The 23,083-nt window shown below is 43.8% G+C and overlaps 1 protein-coding gene across 5 annotated transcripts in view; it reads right to left on the bottom strand.

The window, feature by feature from the left end:
- The window catches only part of LOC139240978 (electroneutral sodium bicarbonate exchanger 1-like), a 235,062-nt gene that overhangs the window by 105,648 nt on the left and 106,331 nt on the right, over nt 1-23,083 (bottom strand). For 4 of the 5 annotated variants that reach the window (XM_070869604.1, XM_070869602.1, XM_070869605.1 and 1 more), the window contains exon 2: nt 11,607-11,691. In XM_070869604.1, the coding sequence (XP_070725705.1) occupies nt 11,607-11,691 (85 nt within the window). The remainder of the gene's footprint in view (nt 1-11,606; nt 11,692-23,083) is intronic. The other variant, XM_070869603.1, reaches the window with a different exon arrangement.

Raw genomic sequence — 23,083 nt, forward strand, 5'->3', positions numbered from 1 at the left:
CGGAATCTGCCTGGTTCTGTTTATTACTAACTATGCAGTTGCAGTACACAATACGTCCGCATCCACAGTGTGGAGCGACAAACATTACAAGCTTAGAGACATTACACTTCTCCCTCCTTAATGATGAAGAAGTTATTATAACAAACATCATACATAACTTTCATGTTTATACATAACACAGGATATAAACTTATTTTTTTCCATATTTACAAATTTAACTTTACCACTTGTTTTCTGTTTCGAAGAGGATACCTTCGCTCTCAAACAGAACCTTCCAAACATGGTGTCGATTTCACACTCATTCGAGGCTCATCCTGAGGAACGTTTTCCTCCACGGAATTTCCTTGATTTTCATTTGAACTCACTAACTTCAGGCTCTTTGTTTTCCTGACTCGGACTCACACCTTCATTCTGATTCTCTCCTGGATTTAGGATTTGCTACTGGTGTATCAAAACTATCTGATGAGCCAGAAATAATTGAATCATTCCCACCTTCAACTCCTTCCATGTCTGTAGATAAAATATCAATATGAACAAACCTAACCTGTCCATTATCAAACATCTTTACCAAATATGTGCGAGGACCACATATCTTCACCACTCTTCCTGGTAACCACTTTAACCATTTATCGTGATGGTTCTTCACTCTCACCTCCTGGTTTAATTTCACACTTCTCTCTTTTACTCTACCTCTATCATGATTCTCTTTGTCTTAATTGTGTCTCTTCTACAGACTGTGCCAAATTTGGCTTTAACAATGAGAATCTGGTTCATGGCTGTCGTTTGAGAAGCAACTCTGCTGGTGTGCTATCAGTAGTTGTATGAGGAGTATTTCGATATGTAATCAAAAAATTAGCCAATTTGTGATCCAATGACAACTGTCGTTTCCTTGGATTTGGATCTAACATTTGTTTTATGAGGGCACGTTTTACAATTTGTACAGTGCGCTCTGCTGCACCATTTGAAGCAGGATGATATGGTGGAACCTTGGTATGTTTCACACCATTGTGCAAATTCTTCTGAACGAAATTGTGGTCCATTATCCAAAACAATCTCTTCAGGGAGGCCAAATAAAGAAAATAATTTTCGCAAAATGTCCAATGTTTTACTTGTTGTCATTTTCCACCTCAACCCACTTCGAATGGCTATCACAATGAACAATTGTTGTCCTGCTAACTCAGCAAAAATCAATATGTAGCCTTTGCCACAGCATGGGAGGCCATTTCCATGATTGTAATGGTACTGATGGTGGTTGCTTGCTTACCGATTGACATGTCGTACACTGACTCACGATGTACTCTATCTTTAACAGGACCTGGCCACCATAAATAACTGCGTGCAAAACTCTTGGTCAAGCACATTCCCAGGTGCTGGTCATGGAGGTCTCCTAATAATTTGGACCCGAATTTATTTGGTATAACCACTCTTGCACCCCACATGATACAATCTTTATCTACTGATAATTCATTCCTACGAATGAAGAATGGATGTGTATCTTTATCTGTTACCTGGTTTGGCCATCCATTTGCAATATACTCATACACCTTTGACATCACTGGGTCACATTTGGTTGCTCTACCAATCTCTTCAGCTGTGACTGACAGTTCATCGATGTATGAAAAATAAAACACTTCTTCCCTATCGGGTGTAACTTGTGATAGGGAAGGCAATCTAGACATTGCATCAGCATTACTGTGATCAGCTGATCGTCTGTATTCAATATCATATGTATATGCTGACAAAATCAAAGTCCATCTCTGCATTCGGGCTGCAGCTAATGTTGGAACTGGGGACTTTGGATGGAGGATTGCCGTTAGGGGCTTGTGGTCCGTAATGATGGTAAACGTACGACCATACAAATATCTGTGAAACTTCTTGACCCCAAAAATTAATGCCAAAGCTTCCCATTCAATTTGCACATAATTACTCTCACTGGCACTGAGAGTGTGTGAAGCAAAAGCAATTGGTCTCTCCTCCCCACTATGTGATACATGAGAGATCACTGCCCCAACTCCATACGGAGAGGCATCACATGCTAGCTTAATCTCCTTAGAAATGTCAGTGAACGAACATGGTGCTCTCTACCAATTTGCTTTTTACATTCCTTGAATGCTGTATCGCATTCTTTTGACCACTTCCAATGGACCTGTTTTTTCAAAAGTTCATTCGGTGGATGTAATACTGTAGCCAAATTTGGTAGGAACTTCCCATAATAGTTCAAAAGACCCAAGAATGAACAAGTTCAGTGACATTCCTGGGAGTGGGTGCATTTCTGATTGCATCCAGTTTTTCCTTAGTCAGATGTAAACCATTTTTGTCTACTCTGTATCCTAAGTACTCCACTGAGTTTTTAAATAACTCACACTCAAGAGCAGACACTCGTACTCTGTTTCTCTAGCCGTTTGAGGACTTCATTCAATATTTTAATTATGAATTTGCCTATTTGGTGCTGAAATTAGTATGTCATCCAAATAACATATTACCCCTTCAATACCTTGCAAAATCTGGTTCATCACCTCTTGGAATATGGCAGGGGTGGAAGACACTCCAAACTGTAGCCTATTAAATTGATATAGGCCGAGATGAGTATTCATAGTCAAACATGACTTGGACTCCTCATCTAGTTCAAGCTGCAAGTAGGCATTCGTAAGATCCAGTTTTGAGAAGATCTGACCACCTGTCAGTGTTGTGAACAAATCTTCTATATTCGGCAATGTATTGGGGACATTACCCTCTAGAACCTGGTTTACGGTTACTTTATAATCACCACACAATCTTGCCTTATCATCGGACTTGGGTAGCCCATTTACATCGATCTATCTTACAAATAATGTTCTCAGTCTCTAGTCTTTTGAGTTCTTGCTCAACTTTCTCCTCGAGTGCATATGGTACAGAACGTGGCTTGTAGTAAACCGATCTAGCGTCCTTCTGTACCCTGACACTCACCTTGAAGCCTTGGATCGGACTGCCCGTTTCGCAGAACACCTTCGGATACTGCTTGATAACCTCATCCGTTGATGAAAATCTCACTCCAATCCAGCTTCAGTGAGCTCAACCAATTTCTTCCTAGTAAGGCAGGCTTGTCTCCTTTCACTACTATTAGGAGGCAAGTTCTGAAATTGATCTTTATATTTCAACGGTACGGTGATACGGCCTACCACAGGAATTTTCTCTCCCAAATAGCCTCGCAGCTCTATCTTGGATTTCTCCGGTTGGAAATCACGCAATTTGTCAAGGTACAGCGACTCCGGTACTACGCTCACGGATGCACCCATGTCAATTTCCATTGGTATCTTGAATCCTGTAACATCGATGTGGATCTTGATGCTTTCCGAATCGCTGTCTGTTAACCTGATGACATGTAACTAACATCTTCTCGTCCTGTTGTTGTTCTTCCATGCTATGTAGTCACTTGGGATCTCTATTCATAGCTTTGAATGCTGGACTCAGCTTTAAAAACTGGTTTACCCTTCAGTCGGCATGCCTTCGCAAGATGCCCAGTCTTCCTGCAGAAGAAACACTGCCTTCATGTATGGACAACTTTGAGCAATGTGTTGCCCCAGGCACCTATGGCACGACTTCAACGCTCTGTTCAAATTTCCAGTTTGAGACTTTGGGCCCCACCGTCTTTTACTTTGAACCTGCAGGTGATTTACCTCGGTTGACTGACGACTGTAATCATTATTTAATTCTCGGGAATATTGTTCGGCCATGCCCATCGATCTCGCTATCTGATAAGCAATCTCAAAAGTCAAGTCATCCGTCGTCAATAACTTCCTTCTGATTGCATCATTTTTCACCCCACAAACAAAATGATCCCATAATGCTCGGTTTTGAAAGTTTACAAAATTACAGTGCATCAATAGCTTTTTTAATGCTACGATGTAATCACTGGTACTTTCATCAGCCTTTTGATTCCGAATCCCGAAACGATAGCTTTCAGCAATTTCTAACGGTTTCGGGTTGTAGTGCTGCTCCAGCTTCGTTAAATCTCTAAGCGTCGTGTCCTTTGGCTCGTCAAGCACAAGCAGATTTACAAGGGTTTCGAACAATGCCGGACCCACCACCGATAAGAAGATCGCTTTCTTACGTTCCAACACAGCCCGGTTCTGGACTGCATTGTCTGGAACTTCGATTATGTTATTTGCAGTGAAATACATTTCTAGTCGATTCACATACGCTTTAAAACGTTCCCGGTCGTATCTATATTTCCCCCAAATGTCCGATTACACCTGCCATTTTAATCTCTAGCTGTTCACACCGTGTGCTGTATTTTATCTCGGATTTTTGTAGCTTTTTCCAAAGACAGAAACTTCCAAAGTCTGTGTCAGCTGGCTGAATCCTTCAACAAAATTTAAGCTTTAAATAAACCTGAAAATCCCATCTTGCTGCTAAATGTGATATATTCACAGAGCACAAGCACACACAGCTTCGAACATGGCAGGCAGCTCTCTCGGAAGCCTCCGGAATCTGCCTGGTTCTGTATATTATTAACTATGCACTTGCAGTACACAATATGTCCACATCCACAGTGTGGAGCTACAAACATTACAAGCTTACAGACATTACAGTCACCATGTATAATTTATATACAGACTCTGACAGTTGACAAAACCTGGAACTTGGTACTGATCACAATCTGTTCTTTGGGTGTGATCTTGTAACCAGATATCAAATACTTACTCCCCTACAAGATGCCTATCTGTGGAACCATAACTTTAGTGCAAAAACTACAATAGCTTCAGTCAAAGGAAGAGGGCATGAAACAGCAGTGGCTCAGAAAGGAAGAAAAATTACGAAGATAAGGTTTCAAAGTGTGATTTTTTTTTCTAGTTTCCCTTTCCTCACCTCTCCTTGCTGGGTCCAGTTCCATAGGTATCGGTTGTGTATCTGTAAAGCATGCACTCCCAGCATCCCTTGGGAGCACTGTATATAAGCCAGCCCCTAAGGCCAGTTACTCACTCTGGAGTGTCTTAATAAAGACTGAGGCCACTGTTACTTTAACCTCCCTGTGTGCAGCCTCATCTGTGTTAGGAACACAACAGTATCAATTTCATAAGAACATAAGAAATAGGAGCAGGCCAGTTGGCCCCTCGAGTCTGCTCTGCCATTCAATAAGATCATGGCTGATCTGATCATGGACTCAGCTCCACTTCCCCGCCCACTCCCCATAACCTTTCACTCCCTTATCGTTCAGAAATCTGTCTATCTCCGCCTTAAATATATTCAATGACACAGCATCCACAGCTCTCTGGGGCAGAGAATTCCACAGATTTACAACCCTCAGAAGAAATTCCTCCTCATCTGTGTTAAATGGGTGACCCCTTATTCTGAAACTATGCCCCCTAGTTTTAGATTCCCCATGAGTGGAAGTATCCTGTCTGCATTCACCTTGTTGTGCCCCCTCATTATCTTGTGTTTCTCAATAAGATCTCCTCTCATTCTTCTAAATTCCAGTGTATAGGCCAAACCTGCTCAACCTTTCTTAAGTGAAATTCCTCATCTCCGGAATCAACCTAGTGAACCTTCTCTGAACAGCCTCCAATTCAAGTACATCCTTCCTTAAATACGGAGACCAAAACTGTACGCAGTACTCCAGGCGTGGCCTCACCAATACCATGTACATATGTAGCAGGACTTCCCTGCTTTTATACTCCATCCCCCTTATACAGTACTCCATTCCCTTAATTACTTTCCCCCCAGTAGCCATGCTTCATGTGTGATCTGAGCCATTGGCTACAGGCTATTCAACCACAGCTGAGCCCGAATCTGTCCTGGCCTTACGTCTAAGTGTAGCCCACCCCCTCAGCTCAGATCAACTAACCCAGTAGAAATTGACAGACAGAGACAGAAAGAGAAAAAAAACTGGAACAGGAGGACAGTGACAATCGACAGGCCACAACTGCACTTCTCCTAGTTGCTTGCCAGGTTCATGGACACTGGAGCAGTCTGCCTCTTATGTACAGAAAATTCAGGGGGAATAATTACAGCATAAATACCCTTTACACTACTCTTGCACCAATGCCTTCTTTCAAATGCCATTTGAATGCAGAGGTTGCAAATAGCCAGGATGAAAGGAGTTCAACACTTAGTTTTTCTCTTCTAATGCAATATTGCTCAAAGCAGCTGCTCAGTAACAAAGGAATTTGGCATCCATGGGCATCAGAACAATGTGATGGCGTCCACAGGTGGAGTACAATTTCATTAATAAAACGGGAGCAGCACCTCTCAAACTGGCGTTTGCTTGTACTAGTCGTGATGCGACCACACAAGTATTCTAATCACTTGCCCCGGTTTATTTATTTCGAATCGAGATAGTATTGAGAGAACCACAAGATAATGCGAACCAGATCCCAGTTTTGTCTGACGCAGACAGAGATAGGAAGCTGTAGTGAAGGCTAAAAATAGCTCAGGTGCAGTGTATGAGTCATACACCTGGCACAAAAGGATCAATTGCGCTGTAATGTCTTGTTTTCACAGAGCAGATAGAACAACTTCCTGATTTCATAAATGCCCCCTGTCCACAACATAGACTGCCTTCTGGCCACCAACCTACAGTAGCCCCAGGTCTAGACACATTACCTACATTAGCTTTTTAAGCACCACATTTAAAAAAAAACATGTACCAGTTAAAGTGAATATTTATTTTAGCATCAATTTAATCCCCCATCCCCACGATTTGTTTCAGTCAGAATTATAAATCCTCACAGGCTCGGGCCGAATCAGCAAAGTTGTTTTACATTGCTGGAGCCTCATCAAAACTGGGTGCTGATGGAAACACAAACTCCCAGGCAGAACAGATCCCATGTCATCCTGATTAGCCAATAAGAGTAGAACAGATACCATTGCCACGGCAAACAAGTGCTCAACTTTAATGTCCACCAACTGGCAATGGTATTTTAAAACTTTGAGCAAATCAAAACACAGAAAACAGAATTGAGAACCTGCAGTGTGATGAAGGGATGGAGCCTCAATAAAGCACTCTCAACAGGGGGGCAAGTACTTTTGTGTAACAAACTTACACACCTGGAGGGTCTCGGTCCATCCCTCCCTCGATCTTTCCTGCTCCCTCCCTCCCTCTGTCTCTCGCTCCCTCCCTCGTGCTCTCTCGGTCCCTCGCTCCCTCCCTCGTGCTCTCTCTGTCCCTCTACCTACACCAATCATTTGCAATTCACAGCAAGAGGTTTTAACTGTAATACAAGAACTTAGGTATTTATCCAAATGCACACAAGGTACAATTCAGTTTTCACACTGTATCTAGCATTGTTTGATGCAGACAGTGGGAGTAAAAAAAAGACAGACATAGAAAATAGGTGCAGGAGTAGGCCATTTGGCCCTTCGAGCCTGCACCGCCATTCAATGAGTTCATGGCTGAACATGCAACTTCAGTACCCGATTCCTGCTTTCTCGCCATACCCCTTGATCCCCTTAGTAGTAAGGACTACATCTAACTCCTTTTTGAATATATTTAGTGAATTGGCCTCAACAACTTTCTGTGGTAGAGAATTCCACAGGTTCACCACTCTCTGGGTGAAGAGGTTTCTCCTCATCTCGGTCCTAAATGGCTTACCCCTTATCCTTAGACTGCGACCCCTGGTTCTGGACTTCCCCAACATTGGGAACATTCTTCCTGCATCTAACCTGTCTAAACCCATCAGAATTTTAAACGTTTCTATGAGATCCCCCCTCATTCATCTGAACTCCAGTGAATACAAGCCCAGTTGATCCAGTCTTTCTTGATAGGTCAGTCCCGCCATCCCGGGAAATCAGTCTGGTGAACCTTCGCTGCACTCCCTCAATAGCAAGAATGTCCTTCCTGAAGTTAGGAGACCAAAACTGTACACAATACTCCAGGTATGGCCTCACCAAGGCCCTGTACAACTGTAGTAACACCTCCCTGCCCCTGTACTCAAATCCCCTCGCTATGAAGGCCAACATGCCATTTGCTTTTTTAACCGCCTGCTGTACCTGCATGCCAACCTTCAATGACTGATGTACCATGACACCCAGGTCTCTTTGCACCTCCCCTTTTCCTAATCTGTCACCATTCAGATAATAGTCTGTGTCTCTGTTTTTACCACCAAAGTGGATAACCTCACATTTATCCACATTATACTTCATCTGCCATGCATTTGCCCACTCACCAAAGCGATCCAAGTCACTCTGCAGCCTCATAGCATCCTCCTCGCTGCTCACACTGCCACCCAACTTAGTGTCATCCGCAAATTTGGAGATACTACATTTAATCCCCTCGTCTAAATCATTAATGTACAGTGTAAACAGCTGGGGCCCCAGCACAGAACCTTGCGGTATCCCACTAGTCACTGCCTGCCATTCTGAAAAGTACCCATTTACTCCTACTGTTTGCTTCCTGTCTGACAACCAGTTCTCAATCCATGTCAGCACACTACCCCCAATCCCATGTGCTTTAACTTTGCACATTAATCTCTTGTGTGGGACCTTGTCGAAAGCCTTCTGAAAGTCCAAATATACCACATCGACTGGTTCTCCCTTGTCCACTCTACTAGAAACATCCTCAAAAAATTCCAGAAGATTTGTCAAGCATGATTTCCCTTTCACAAATCCATGCTGACTTGGACCTATCATGTCACATCTTTCCAAATGCGCTGCTGTGACATTCTTAATAATTGATTCCATCATTTTACCCACTACTGATGTCAGGCTGACCGGTCCATAATTCCCTGTTTTCTCTCCCTCCTTTTTTAAAAAGTGGGGTTACATTGGCTACCCTCCACTCCATAGGAACTGATCCAGAGTCTATGGAATGTTGGAAAATGACTGTCAATGCATCCGCTATTTCCAAGGCCACCTCCTTAAGTACTCTGGGATGCAGTCCATCAGGCCCTGGGGATTTATCGGCCTTCAATCCCATCAATTTCCCCAACACAATTTCCCGACTAATAAGATTTCCCTTAGTTCCTCCTTCTTACGAGACCATCTGACCCCTTTTATATCCGGAAGGTTGTCTGTGTCCTCCTTAGTGAATACCGAACCAAAGTACTTGTTCAATTGGTCTGCCATTTCTTTGTTCCCAGTTATGACTTCCCCTGATTCTGACTGCAGGGGACCTACATTTGTCTTTACTAACCTTTTTCTCTTTACATATCTATCAAAACTTTTGCAGTCCGTCTTAATGTTCCCTGCAAGCTTCCTCTCGTACTCTATTTTCCCTGCCCTAATTAAACCCTTTGTCCTCTTCTGCTGAGTTCTAAATTTCTCCCAGTCCCCAGGTTCACAGGTATTTCTGGCCAATTTGTATGACACTTCCTTGGCTTTAATACTATCCCTGATTTCCCTTGATAGCCACGGTTGAGCCACCTTCCCTTTTTTATTTTTACGCCAGACAGGGATGTACAATTGTTGTTGTTCATCCATGCAGTCTCTAAATGTCTGCCATTGCCCATCCACAGTCAACCCCTTAAGTATCATTCGCCAATCTATCCTCGCCAATTCACGCCTCAAACCTTCAAAGTTACCCTTCTTTAAGTTCTGGACCATGATCTCTGAATTAACTGTTTTACATATTATGGTCACTCTGCCCCAAGGGGCCTCGCACAACGAGATTACTAATTAATCCCCTCTCATTACACAGCACCCAGTCTAAGATGGCCTCACCCCTAGTTGGTTCCTCGACATATTGGTCGAGAAAACCATCCCTTATGCACTCCAGGAAATCCTCCTCCACCGTATTGCTTCGCCCAATCTATGTGCATATTAAAGTCACCCATGATAACTGCTGCACCTTTATTGCATGCACCCCTAATTTCCTGTTTGATGCCCTCCCCAACATCACTACTACTGTTTGGAGGTCTGTACACAACTCCCACTCACGTTTTTTGCTCTTTGGTGTTCTGCAGCTCTACCCATATAGATTCCACATCATCCAAGCTAATGTCCTTCCTAACTATTGCATTAATCTCTTCTTTAACCAGCAATGCTACCCCACCTCCTTTTCCTTTTATTCTATCCTTCCTGAATGTTGAATACCCTTGGATGTTGAGTTCCCAGCCCTGACCATCCTGGAGCCACGTCTCCGTAATCCCAATCACATCATATCCGTTAACATCTATTTGCACAGTTAATTCATCCACCTTATTAAGGATACTCCTTGCATTAAGACACAAAGCCTTCAGGCTTGTTTTTTTTAAAAAACACCCTTTGTCCTTTTAGAATTATGATGTAGTGTGGCCCTTTTTGTTTCTTGCCTTTGTTTACTCGGCCTTCCACTATTGCTTTTTACCTTTCTACCATCTGTTTCTGACTCCATATTACTTCGCCCCATCTCGCTGCATAGGTTCCCATCCCCCTGCCATATTAGTTTAAACACTCCCGAACTGCATTAGCAAATGTTACCCCTAGGACATCAGTTCCAGTCCTGCCCAAGTGCAGACCGTCCCTTTTGTACAGGTCCCACTTCCCCCAGAATTGGTTCCAATGTCCCAGGAATTTGAATCCCTCCCTCTTGCACCACTGCTCAAGCCACGTATTTATTCTAACTATCCTGCTCCCTCTACTCTGATTAGCACGTGGCACTGGTAGCAATCCAGAGATTACTACCTTTGAGGTCCTACTTTTTAAATTTAACTCCTAGCTCCCTAAATTCAGCTGGTAGGACCTCTTCCCGCTTCTTACCTATATCGTTGGTACCTACATGTACCACGACAACTGGCTGTTCACCCTCCCTCTCCAGAATGCTCTGCAGCCACTCAGAGACATCCTTGACCCTTGCACCAGGGAGGCAACATACCATCCTGGAGTCTCAGTTGCTGCCGCAGAAACTCCTATCTATTCCCCTTACAATAGTAGAAAACTATTCCACTCCCTAACACGGATGCTCCTCATCTTGATCACCACAAAAACATCTTGCATCTCTAAGCATTTCCGGTCACCTTTTTCCATTATAAATGACTATGTCCACATTTATGATGAAAACTGCCATTGTAAACTGGACATGCTGTGATTACACTCTCTCACCAGTGATGGCACTGTAGCACCACCACAGTCATTAGCCTTGGTTGACTTGCACAAAACAGATCTCAGATTTATGGAATTTTTCAAAGCTGGACCTTTGCATAGTGGAAGTCGGGAGTGAGGGGGAGCCTTTTTATTCCTGTCGCACATTTTATCTTGAATTCAGCAACAATATATATTAATCCTAGCATTAAGAAACTATTGGATAGTGGCTATATTAACATTACCATTAGCACAGCCATAATAAAGAATTCAGGAATTGCTGCTACTCTATTCTAGTGGCATTTACCTTTATATTGTGAATGCATTCAAGATACTGAAGCATTAGTCTAGCAGTTCTGGTAGGCAAAAAAACTCAACATATATACTGTATAGTGTATTTCACAACTCAAGCTGCTTCTTAGCCAATGAAACACAGATGTGATTGACAAAATGCATTATCAAAACATTTCTACAACAGCTCACATTGGAGGTGTTGTGGGAATGCAATGCCCTCTGATTGACAGCATGTGATCGAGGTATTTCTTTGTTCATTGACAGGTGTCATGTGTGGTTAGTAAACAACATTTCCAAGCGGTTAGGAGGGTCAATGATTTGTAAAATATCACACATACCTTCTAGCTCCTCTTTTTCATAGTGAATGTTGAGAATTGAACTCGTTCCACCTTGGTCCACCACAGCCTCTTCATCGTGCCTCTGCTGGAGATACAGAAAACAATGTATTAAATCTCAACATTTCTGGTGCATACAAGCAGGTGTGGTACTTAATGCACCATCCATCCCCGACATACTTTCCAGCATGGACCCCTGTCTGAATCACAAGGCACACCCTAGCTCTCTTTTTTCAGTCAGGTTCAGGTGGAGTGGCAGACATAGTTGAGTAAAAGCAGCTTGTTAAGACCAGAAAATAGATTAGAGGTTAGTAAAGCAAGCTGCACACCATCCCAGAATCACATCAATAGATCTGGCTTAGTAGGTAATGTATAAAATTGACAAAAATCAGAATGTATTTCCCATGCGTAATAGGGTAATAACTATTCTAGAAGTCTGGTTAAAAATACCTCTCTGCGATTTTGGAACACTATTCTGTACACTTCCAGCAGTTGTTTTTCATTGCATTTTACAATGTTTTTTATGCTCTAACAATTCCCTGTCTATCGAGGTGTTTGTATATGCATTCAACGATCACGTAACACAATTTCTCCTTCAGATTGCTTTTATCTACGTACAGTATGGACTGGGTGCTGCAGTGGATTAGTAACTGCCTTTTTACCTTAGAACTGGATTCTAGTCCAGGTCCTCAAGTTGAAAGACTGATGGGATAAAAATCTTCTCTCTATCGGCTGCAAGGGTCCCAAGTGAAATGAATATGGCAGTTCTTACTGGGTTCAAGTAAAAGATTCCAACATTAATCTGGCACTAAATTGAAAGTCTCAAGACCATAAAGATGGCATTTGGGGGAAAAGTGGAAAAAATTCACACTTATGCAGTCGGTGGTGCTGCGAAGTTAAGGTGAAAGAATGTTGTTGGGGTAAGATAGAGGGAGAGTTAACCTACATATGGCTCACCTGACTTGGGAGAAGCGATCATCATGAACAGGGACAGTATTCATTCTCCAGCACACAGACATTCTTATTTTGATGAGCACAAAAAATCCTTTGCTGCTAAGGAGCTAGGATTGTCACATCCACAAAGGTGGATGAGAAATATTAGCATTGCACCGTAACTCTAACAAATGCCTGCTGCTGACTCTTCCATCTATTACTTAAATCTACATACACACACAGTCACACACAGTATCATTAACTTTTGAGTATATTGGATTTTGCAAGGCTAAATATTTAACAATGCTTTTCAACCAAGTGTTGATTGGATTGAATTGACCCAAGATAATTGGATTTTGAAGACCGTTTCATTTCGATGTTCTTTCACAAAATACATGTTCAACACATCCTGTGCTAGGCAAGGACATACTTAACATTGAATTAGAAGACAGATTAGTTGGGAATTCACAGGGGAACACAAGAAATAGGAACAGGAGTATGCCATACAGACCCTCGAGCCTGTTCTGCCATTCAATACGATCATGGCTGATCTGATCATGGACTCAGCTCCACATAACCCCTTATCGTTTAAGAAACTATCTATTTCTGTCTTAACTTTATTCAATGTCCCAGCTTCCACAGCTCTGAGGCAGCAAATTCCAGAGATTTACAACCCTAAGAAATTTCTCCTCATCTCTGTTTTAACTGGGCTGCCCCTTATTCTAAGATCATGCCCTCTAGTTCTAGTCTCCCCCATCAGTGGAAACATCCTCTCTGCATCCACCCTGTCAAGCCCCTTCATAATCTTATACGTTTCGATAAGATTCTCATTCTTCTAAATTCCAATGAGTAGAGGCCCAACCTACTCAACCTTTCCTCATAAGTCAACCCCCTCATCCCCGGAATCAACCGAGTGAACCTTCTCTGAACTGCCTCCAAAGCAAATATATCCTTTCGTAAATATGGAAACCAAAACTGCACACAGTATTCCAGATGTGGCCTCACCAATACCTTATATAGCTGTAGCAAGACTTCCCTGCTTTTATACTCCATCCTCTTTGCAATAAAGGCCAAGATATCATTGGCCATCCTGATCACTTGCTGTACCTGCATACTACCCTTTTGCGTTTCATGCATAAGTACCCCCAGGTCCCGCTGTATTGCGGCACTTTGCAATCTTTCTCCATTTAAATAATAACTTGCTCTTTGATTTTTTCTGCCAAAGTGCCTGACCTCACAGTTTCCAACATTATACTCCATCTGCCAAGTTTTTGCCCACTCACTTAGCCTGTATGTCCTTTTGCAGATTTTGTGTGTCCTCCTCACATTGCTTTTCCTCCCATCTTTGTATCGTCAGCAAACCTGGCTATGTTACACTCAGTCCCTTCTTCCAAGTCGTTAATATAGATTGTAAATAGTTGGGGTCGCAGCACTGATCCCTGCGGCACCTCACTAGTTACTGGTTGTTTTCGGTTAGTTAGCCAATCCTCTATCCATGCTAATATATTACCCCCAACCCAGTGAACCTTTTATGTGGCACCTTGTCAAATGCCTTCTGGAAGTCCAAATACACCACATCCACTGGTTCCCCTTTGTCCACCCTGTTCGTTACATCCTCAAAGAACTCCAGCAAATTTGTGAACCATGACTTGCCTTCATAAATCCATGCTGACTCTGCCTGACCGAATTTTGCTTTTCCAAATTGTCCTGCTACTGCTTCTTTAATAATGGACTCCCAACATTTGCCCAACCACAGATGTTAGGCTATCTGGTTTATAAATTTCCTGCTTTTTGTCTGCCTCCTTTTTTAAATAGGGGCATTACATTTGCAGTTTTCCCAATCTGCTGGGACCTCCCCAGCATCCAGAGAATTTTGGTAAATTACAACCAATGCATCCACAATCCCTGCCACTACTTCTCTTAAGACCCTAGGATGCAAGCAAGGGGGCGGGGGGGAATATTGAACAAAACTCAAACCCCCAAGTTTACTTCAACAGAAATTGCCCGCAAGAAGCTGAACAAAGGACAAAAATGTCATGCGTGGTTATATTGCATCTTTGGAATAAGCACCTAAATATGAAGTGACAGGACATAAAACAGCTTTGACTGTTGTCTGCTACTTCATTCCAAAGACATACCACCAGCAATGATGGTTGTTTTTGTATCTTCACACTTCCCTTGGAGAATGGTGCGAATTAGTGGAAGGTTTTGCAGGCTGATTAACAGTCTGACAGGCCGCGATGTGAATGTTCCTTTGTTGGTCATATTTTGCAATGCTAAGCCACTGCAAACAGGAAGCTGCCCGTGTTTGATCTCTGCTTTGTGTGGATTTAGCTGATGTCAGCTAGGGCAGTGATAGATGGTCTCAGGATAGGGAGGGGACACATTAGTATTTCAGCTTTCAAACCCCACACCTGTTAAATTGATCCTTACAAGAGGTGACTGTTTTAATAGGTTTTGAAAATTGTGACTGTGTTTGAGGTCCAGGCAAATTCTCAATTTACCATTCTTCGAGTCAATAATTATTAGTGAGTTCATCCAGTCTATTTAAAAAAAAAAACTTTGATCTGTTTCCCTGCGTTTCGTTCCCCCCCCCCCCCCCCCCGCGAGTGCAAATGGTGTCTTATTGGGGTTACTTGTTCAGAGATCCGGATTCATTGTTCTCAACAAATATGCCCCCTTGAAACAGGTTTTTCATTCTTGTATAGGTGTTCCATACCCAGTGGCATTTTGTCCTTTTATCAGGAGTCAGCTTTTCATAAGTTTCTCATAATCACTCAGAACTAGTATTGGAAGTATGTATTTTGGTACTTCACAAATTCTAGTTATTTGTCGTCTTTAATGGTGACCTTAAGCAACAAAGCTTCTGTTCACTGATGTGTTTAGTCCCAAGTATTGTGTCACTTTCATCCTAGCCTGCTGTAATCTCCCTCAGATATATTACATTCATTTGTGCTTCTGTATCTCATGACTTTCATTTACTGTTAATGGCAGCACCCATTTTCGTGATTTGCAGCTATTATACCCCACATACAATTTCAAAAATTACTTTTCTTCCAGACCTGACTTTTGCTTGTTCTGTGATTTGCAACGTCTTGGTGATTATTTTTGGCACATTGTGCATTGCTTCCCAAAAGCTGAGTGACCCTCAGATCCATACTACATTCCAGTCTACACAAGTTTGAAGTTTAAGGAGGAGAGAGAATCCAGTACTGGATTTAATCAGAAATGCAAGCAATACTAAAACCCCCAAAAAGGGAATGGACGACACAAATTATCTCCTTCCTCAAAGTTGAAATTCTTATGAATATTTTGTTTCCCACCCCAGTAAAATATAGGAGAACTGTTGCTTTTATCTTGCCACTTGTTTCCCTCATCAGCTCCAATAGCTGTTGCAAACAATTCAAACAGTTGCTTAAACTTCTCACAATCCACTGAGCCATCAGGGAAGCGTTTAACTTAGCTTCAAATATTTGTTTAAAAATCCTGTGCAGTTTCCCCCACTCTCACAAAAGCAGACAAAAGAAATCTTGCAAATATCTAATTCGGTAGAATTAGTTCGTTCACATGTTTTATTCCGGTCATAATCAATGAAAGTATTGGTAGAATAAAGACATTCATGCCTGGTGATATCAGCCAAAAGTTCTGAAGGTGAAAATAATCACCTTCAACTCAAGCATTGCTGGACAAACCTTAAAGGAAGGTAGCTTAATTCCAGCCCTAGAAAGAGTGTTACGTTCATCTGCAGATCGTGCCATTAATCTTACTTTGCTTTACAATTATGCAGGAATTAGTTAAGAATTTAATTAGATTCAGTTGGTAGGCGCAGTACATGTGCAAGCAATGTTGAATAAATGATCCCCTCACTACAAAGTCACAGAAGTGCTGATGTCATGTCCTCAGTTTGCTTTGCTGCAAGTCTGTTTGTACAAGAAGGCGGCGGCTGATCCTAGTCAGTCCAGTGTAACATCATTGTACATGCACGATGTTGTGTATCTGTAAAGCATGCACTCCAATGTTCCGCCACCAGGGAGCACATCCCCTGAAGTCCCAAGGGATCTCAGCATCCCTTGGGAGCACTGTATATAAGCCGGTCCCTAAGGCCTGTTCCTCACTCTGGAGTGTCTTAATAAAGACTGAGGTCACTGTTACTTTAACCTCCCTGTGTGCAGTCTCATCTGTGTTTGGAACACAATAACTGGCGACGAGTATACGAATCCAACGCAAAGATGTAGCAAACTGTGGGCATCCTGGAGAAGTTCTCGGAGGGTGAGGACTGGGAAGCCTATGTCGAACGGCTAGACCAGTACTTTGTAGCCAACGGGCTGGACGAAGGAGGAAGCGCTGCAAAAAGGAGAGCAGTTCTTCTCACGGTCTGCAGGGCACCGACCTACAGTCTCATGATGAATCTTCTGGCTCCAGTGAGACCCACAGATAAGTCTTATGAGGAGCTGGCTACACTGGTTCGGGAGCATCTTAACCAGAGGGAGAGTGTGCTGATGGCGAGGTATCAGTTCTACACGTGCCAGCGATCTGAAGGTCAGGAAGTGGCGAGCTATGTCACCGAGCTAAGGTGACTTGCAGGACAATGTGAGTTTGATGGCTACCTGGAGCAAATGCTCAGACTTTTGTGTGCTGGGCATTGGCCACAAGACCATCCGACGAAAACTTTTGACTGTAGAGACATCAACCCTCAGTAAGGCCATTGCGATAGCACAGGCGTTTATGTCCACCAGTGACAACACCAAACAAATCTCTCAGCACACAAGTGCTAGCAAGGTTCATAAATTAACTGGAACTGTGTTGGAGAGCGGAAATGTACAGGGCAGAAATCATGAGTCTGCAACTGCCAGCAGGCCTCAGGTGACCCAGATGACTGAGTCCCCAGCAAAGGATGAATGCAAGGCAATTCACACCTTGTTGGCATTGTGAAGGCTTCCATTCAGCCTATTCATGCCGCTTCAAAAGAGTATGTTTGCAAGAGCCGTGGAACAATGGGGCACCTCCAACGAGCTTGCAGACGAGCTGCAATCTCTGCAAAACCTGCCACCACGCCAGCCCAGCGATGGCACAGCCAACACAACAGACATTTGTACCGAGGCGGTCCACCAGGGAAAGAAAGGCTCCCGACCGCCTCACCTTGTATAGTTTTCACTTTGACTTTGGGGGCCGGGGTGGGGGGGAAAGTGATGATGTGTATCTGTAAAGCATGCACTACCATGTTCTGCCACCAGGGAGTGCATCCCCTGAAGTCCCAAGGGATCCCAGCATCTCTTGGGAGCACTATATAATCCAGCCCATAAGGCCTGTTCCTCACTCTGGAGTGTCTTAAAGACTAAGGTCACTGTTACTCTAACCTCCCTGTGTGCAGTCTCATGTGTGTTAGGAACACAATACGCGCTGCTTTCCTTAAATCATCACCAGAGGGCACGGACATTGACGGTCCTATACGGAACCGGTCCTGCCTGCGCCTTTGAGAACTTCAGTCTCATTGATCGCTCAAGTTTCGCATTCAAAATCAGTTATTTACTGCCCTCCCAACTTCCTTACAAAGATATCTTCCCATAGCCTCTGCACAGAGTGACTTCTCACTCAGTGACTTTAACCTACACCTAAACTTTCCTAGTTCCCAGTCTTCCAATGGCACTGCCTTACTGTTCCCTTTCATCCATCCAACCCTTCAAATAAACTTCCCCATCCCTTAGTCACTCCTTTGACCAAATATTTCTCCGGGCATTCTATAGCCAAGGTCTTAATCACTGGCAAGGCAATCTCTGATTTCTTCGTTATCTCCCTTACCACCCATAACTCCCTACCATCTGCCACCCATGGATAAACTTCTTCTCAGCTCCTTCATATTCTCATACGCCCAACTCCCTCTCCCCCGGTCCTCTGCCCGTCATGACACCGCTGCTGTTGACCTATTAAACAGTTCTCTCGCGGTTGTCTTTGACGAACGTGTTCTCTGCAAATCAATCACCATCTCCCACCCCTGCTGTTCCCTTGGCAGAGCCGTCGTCTTAACCCCTTCACGTCAGAGACAAAAAATAAACTATTAAAAAAAATTAAAATCCATACCGACTGCATGCCGCCATGAGCTTTGACAATGACTATAGCAATGTCTTTTTTTTTTCTAAAACGGAAACACTAAATACAATGATTATAATCGCTCATTGTATCACAAAGCATGAACGTTTGAAATATGAAATAATTCAAACATTCTGCAGTATGTACCATGATGGTGATGTGACTTTAAACATTAATTTGAGCAGTCAACATTTTGCAGCATACATTGACAAATACTATAAATGTATTTTACTGCTAAAATAGGTCGACATTGTGATCATGGAAATTTGTATTACACTCCTATTGGAGCTGCCATTGAGGCCCATAAAAGTGGCATGTGAACTGTGTAAATAATTGTGGGCTGTCATTTAACTGTGCCTTGTTAGTCTCTTGCTTGTTTCCTGGAATAAAAATAAACAGATTTATTTTCAACTGACTGTCTCCAAATTTATCCTGGTTTTTTTGGGGGTGGGTGGGCAGGTAGGGTGAATCTAATTTTGCCCTGATTTTCGATGCTAAAAATAAAAACTGAAAAATACTCCTTAAAAAACCCATCGACAAAAAAAACTTTAAAGTCCTTCATTATATTTAATTAGAAGATTTTAATTTCTATGTTTGGTGAATTTTTGTGCTGTGGAATGGAAGACAGTCATACCTTTTGTCACCGAGTCAGCAGAGTACTCCCAGCAACATCCCAAAAGCTCAGCCTCACAAAAACAGCCCCAGCGCACACCAGTGGCCATTTTTCCATTTCGCGCACCAGCCATTCCTTACAGTGAGACTGCCCTCAGTGCCAAATCAAGGGCAGTTTTATGTATTGGCTCATAACTGGATTTGGATAAAAGGTATAGATCTCTTATAGCTACTAAACAAAAACTTTCATTCAGTCAAAGCTAGTCTCAGGAGGTGAAAGAACAGGTGATCTAACCCACTGCACTACCCATTCCAGCAGTGACTAGGTCATTCATTTGTCAGAGTCCAATTGCTGTAGGCTTAGTGATTGACAGGCACTGCAGAACAAGCTTCACCTCTGAACAGCCAATCCCTCAAGGGGAATGAATACAATTTTGCATTTTAAAGATAATATTTCAATATGAACTCTAGCTTATTTTCCAATGTGGAAATCTTTGCATACCTCTACAAATTGAAAACCGTCTGAAATAGAAGATGATGATCCTGTCACTTTGATCTCAGATTGTACAGTTTGAGTTGTAAACCTGGTAATGCGTGACTGGCTTGTTAACATTCATAGTTTCACAACTCACATATATTGTATGGAGATTAAGATTTTCCCATTTTCTTCCCTTTCACTTCTCCTGAAGGAGATGGGTGACAATGCCACAGGTGCTGACCACCTTACCCATTCTTCATGCACGAGCCCAGAGTGCGAGTATCAGCAAACGATTCGACCATTAGGGTGGCATAGCGGACCCAGATTCTGTCCTTGCTCAACATCAACACACAGGCACTTTGCAGCAGGGGGTTATTGGATAGCCATCAGAAGTTGGAACCTTATCCGACATTTCCCCTTCCCCAGCCCAGGGATACAGAGGTCAACTGTAATGCCTTTACTGTTATATATGCGGATTATAGTTATACTCTCTGCGTAGTCACTGTATAGTTGCATAAGATGGAGACTTGTTACCCCATGTACTGTCAATAAGGTTTACACTGTGTATATACTATGCTGGCACCACTAGAGGGTGCAACTGGAGACGACCGGGGTTTCCTGCCCTTGTGGCAGAGGCTGTCCACCAGAGGGCATTGTGGTGGGAGACCCGAGGGTCACCTCAGCATCAGTGTGCAGGGCCCAGTATAAAAGGCTGCCCACCATGCTTGTGCCTCACTCTGGAGTTACAAATAGAAAGGACCAAAAAGTCACTACAGTTTGAGTACACCACATTGCCTCATGGAGTCATTCATAGGTACAGTACAGACATAACAACTGGTGACGAGAATACGGACTTTCACACGATTATGGCTACCTTTGGCACACTAAAAGACTTTGCAGAGGGTGATGATTGGGATGCCTTCTCGGAAAGGCTCAAGCAATATTTCGTGGCAAATGACCTGGCAGGGGAGACGGACACATTGGTGGAAAAGTGCAAGGCTATACTGCTGACCAGTTGTGGGCCCGAGGTCTACCGCCTCGTCAGGGACTTGCTGGCACCCATGAAGGCCAAGGACAAGACATATGATGAGCTGACTGAACTAATTCGCGATCAACTGAAACCAAAACAGAGCATCCTCACTGCCAGGCACAGATTCTACACTCACCACAGACCTGAGGGCCAGGATATTGCAAAATATGCTGCCGACTTCAGGAGACTTGCGGCATCGTGAGATTTCGACACGCACCTCAACAAAGCATTGAGAGACATCTTCCTTATGGGAATTGGCCACGCGAGCCTTCTTCATAAGCTATTGTCTGCCAACACCACAGTCAACCTGCAGAAGGCCATCAGCATCAGTCAGGCGTTCATGACCTCGACCGGCAGCACCAAGCAAATTATTCATCCTGTGGACTCAAACCCAGCAAGTACTACGCACAGAATGGTGCCTTTCACAGGCAAGGCTGTAGAACATGGCTCTGCCCAGGGCAGAGAGCACAGACCTCCGGAACTCCGAGTCCGCCGAGGGGTGCGGAGGAAACTATAGGGCTCACCAGTGTCGGTTTGCTGAGTATGTATGCAAAGCCTGTAACACGAAGGTCACTTCCAGCGTATGTGTAAAAGAAATACGATTCACCGTCTAGCAGAGGAGTCGGTAGATGACTTTGAATCCAGCGGGGAGTATGAGGATTTGGCCAGAAAGGCAGCTCAGCCCCAAGAAGTGTATGGAGTGTATACCTGCACCACTGATTGTCCTCCAGTGAAGATGGAAGTCGAGATAAACAGCGTTCATGGAAGCGGACACGGGAGCGAGCCAGTCAGTGATGAGCCAGGATGCCTTTGAGGCGCTATGGAACGAAAAACGACCCAAGCTGGTTACAGTACAGGAAAAGTTGCGCACCTACACCAAGGAGCTGATCCCAGTCCTTGGTAGTGTGGATGTAAGTGTAATCCATAATGGCGTGGTGCACAAGTTACCTCTGTGTATTGTTGCAGGTGATGGTCCAATGCTACTCGGAAGAAGCTGGATGGGGAAGATCCAGTGGAAATGGGAAGACCTCTTCACTCCAGCAATCGATGTCCCCTTGCTCAGAGGCAGAGCAAAACCTCACCTTCGCTTGGGCCAAGCACCAGAGAACAGACCAGCGCAGCACCTGATGCACAGACCATCCATCATGACTGCGTGGCAATGATCCGACCGGAACGACCTAAAAGTACCTTCCTGGCTCCAGTGGCAGGACTCCTGGGGAGGAAGTTCGAATTCACAGGCACTCTTCCAGCTTTTGTGGCAGAATCGCAGGAGAAAAGGATCAAGGCAGTCGACCTAGAGGACAGAGGCAAGATGGCTTCCCTGCTGTAGCAAAGTGCAGCATGGCTGGGAAAAAAAATGGCCACGGCCATATCACGAGCTGCAACGCTGAGGGACAAACACGTGGAGTCCAACAAAGGATTTGATCGAGGTAAAGCCAGCAGGGTTCTCTTAAAGGAGACCTGCAACCAACTGAACTTAGAGACATTGTATGCATGGCAATCAATGTAACGAACCGATTAAGATTGTGAACAAAATGTTGTTGAGAAGTCAGTACCAGTCCTAATGTAAAGAACAAAATGTTGTTGCGAGATGTCGGGAATAGTGTCCCCAAAAGTAGCAAGCGAGCGAATTCGGGAGGGTAAAAGGCACTGATCCTGATGCCCTGCCCCAGGTCTATCCCACGCTGCAGGCACCCAATGGCACTATTCCACTGAACCAAGGTGTCACAATACAAACTGTAACTTCCTTTCTTTGTAATTGCACTGTGTCTGATCCTGTATGTTAATGCAATGGTCCTGCTGCATGATCTCGCTGGGGGGGGGGGGGGGGGGGAAGGAATGGTGTGTGTAGCCATGGACACACACATGGATCACCTACTGGCACCTCCACTGCATCATCGAACCATCCAAACTGGTAACCACTACCAAACATTGTGGTAAAAGGACTTGGGGGTTAACAGGGAGAGAGCCAAGCCAAAGCACAGCCAAGGTGCAAGTGCTATTGGCACTTAAGTGTGGGGAGAGCCAAAGCCAGAGCACATAGTGCAAAGGTAATCGGCACAAAGGACTTGGGGGGTGTGGGGGGGCTGGAGTGATGTTATATATGCAGACTATCGATATACTCTGTGTAGTCACTGTATAGTTGCATAAGATGGAGGCATGTTACCTGATGTACTATCAATAAGATTTACACTGTGCATATACACTATGCTGTCACCACTAGAGGGTGCAACAGGGGTTTCCTGCCCCTGTGGCAGAGGCTGTCCAACAGAGGGCACTGCGGTGGGAGACCAGAGGGTCACCTGCATAGGTGTGCAGGGCCCAGTATAAAAGGCTGCT

This window comes from Pristiophorus japonicus, chromosome X, assembly GCF_044704955.1.
Source record: "Pristiophorus japonicus isolate sPriJap1 chromosome X, sPriJap1.hap1, whole genome shotgun sequence".
Classification (NCBI taxonomy): domain Eukaryota; kingdom Metazoa; phylum Chordata; class Chondrichthyes; family Pristiophoridae; genus Pristiophorus; species Pristiophorus japonicus.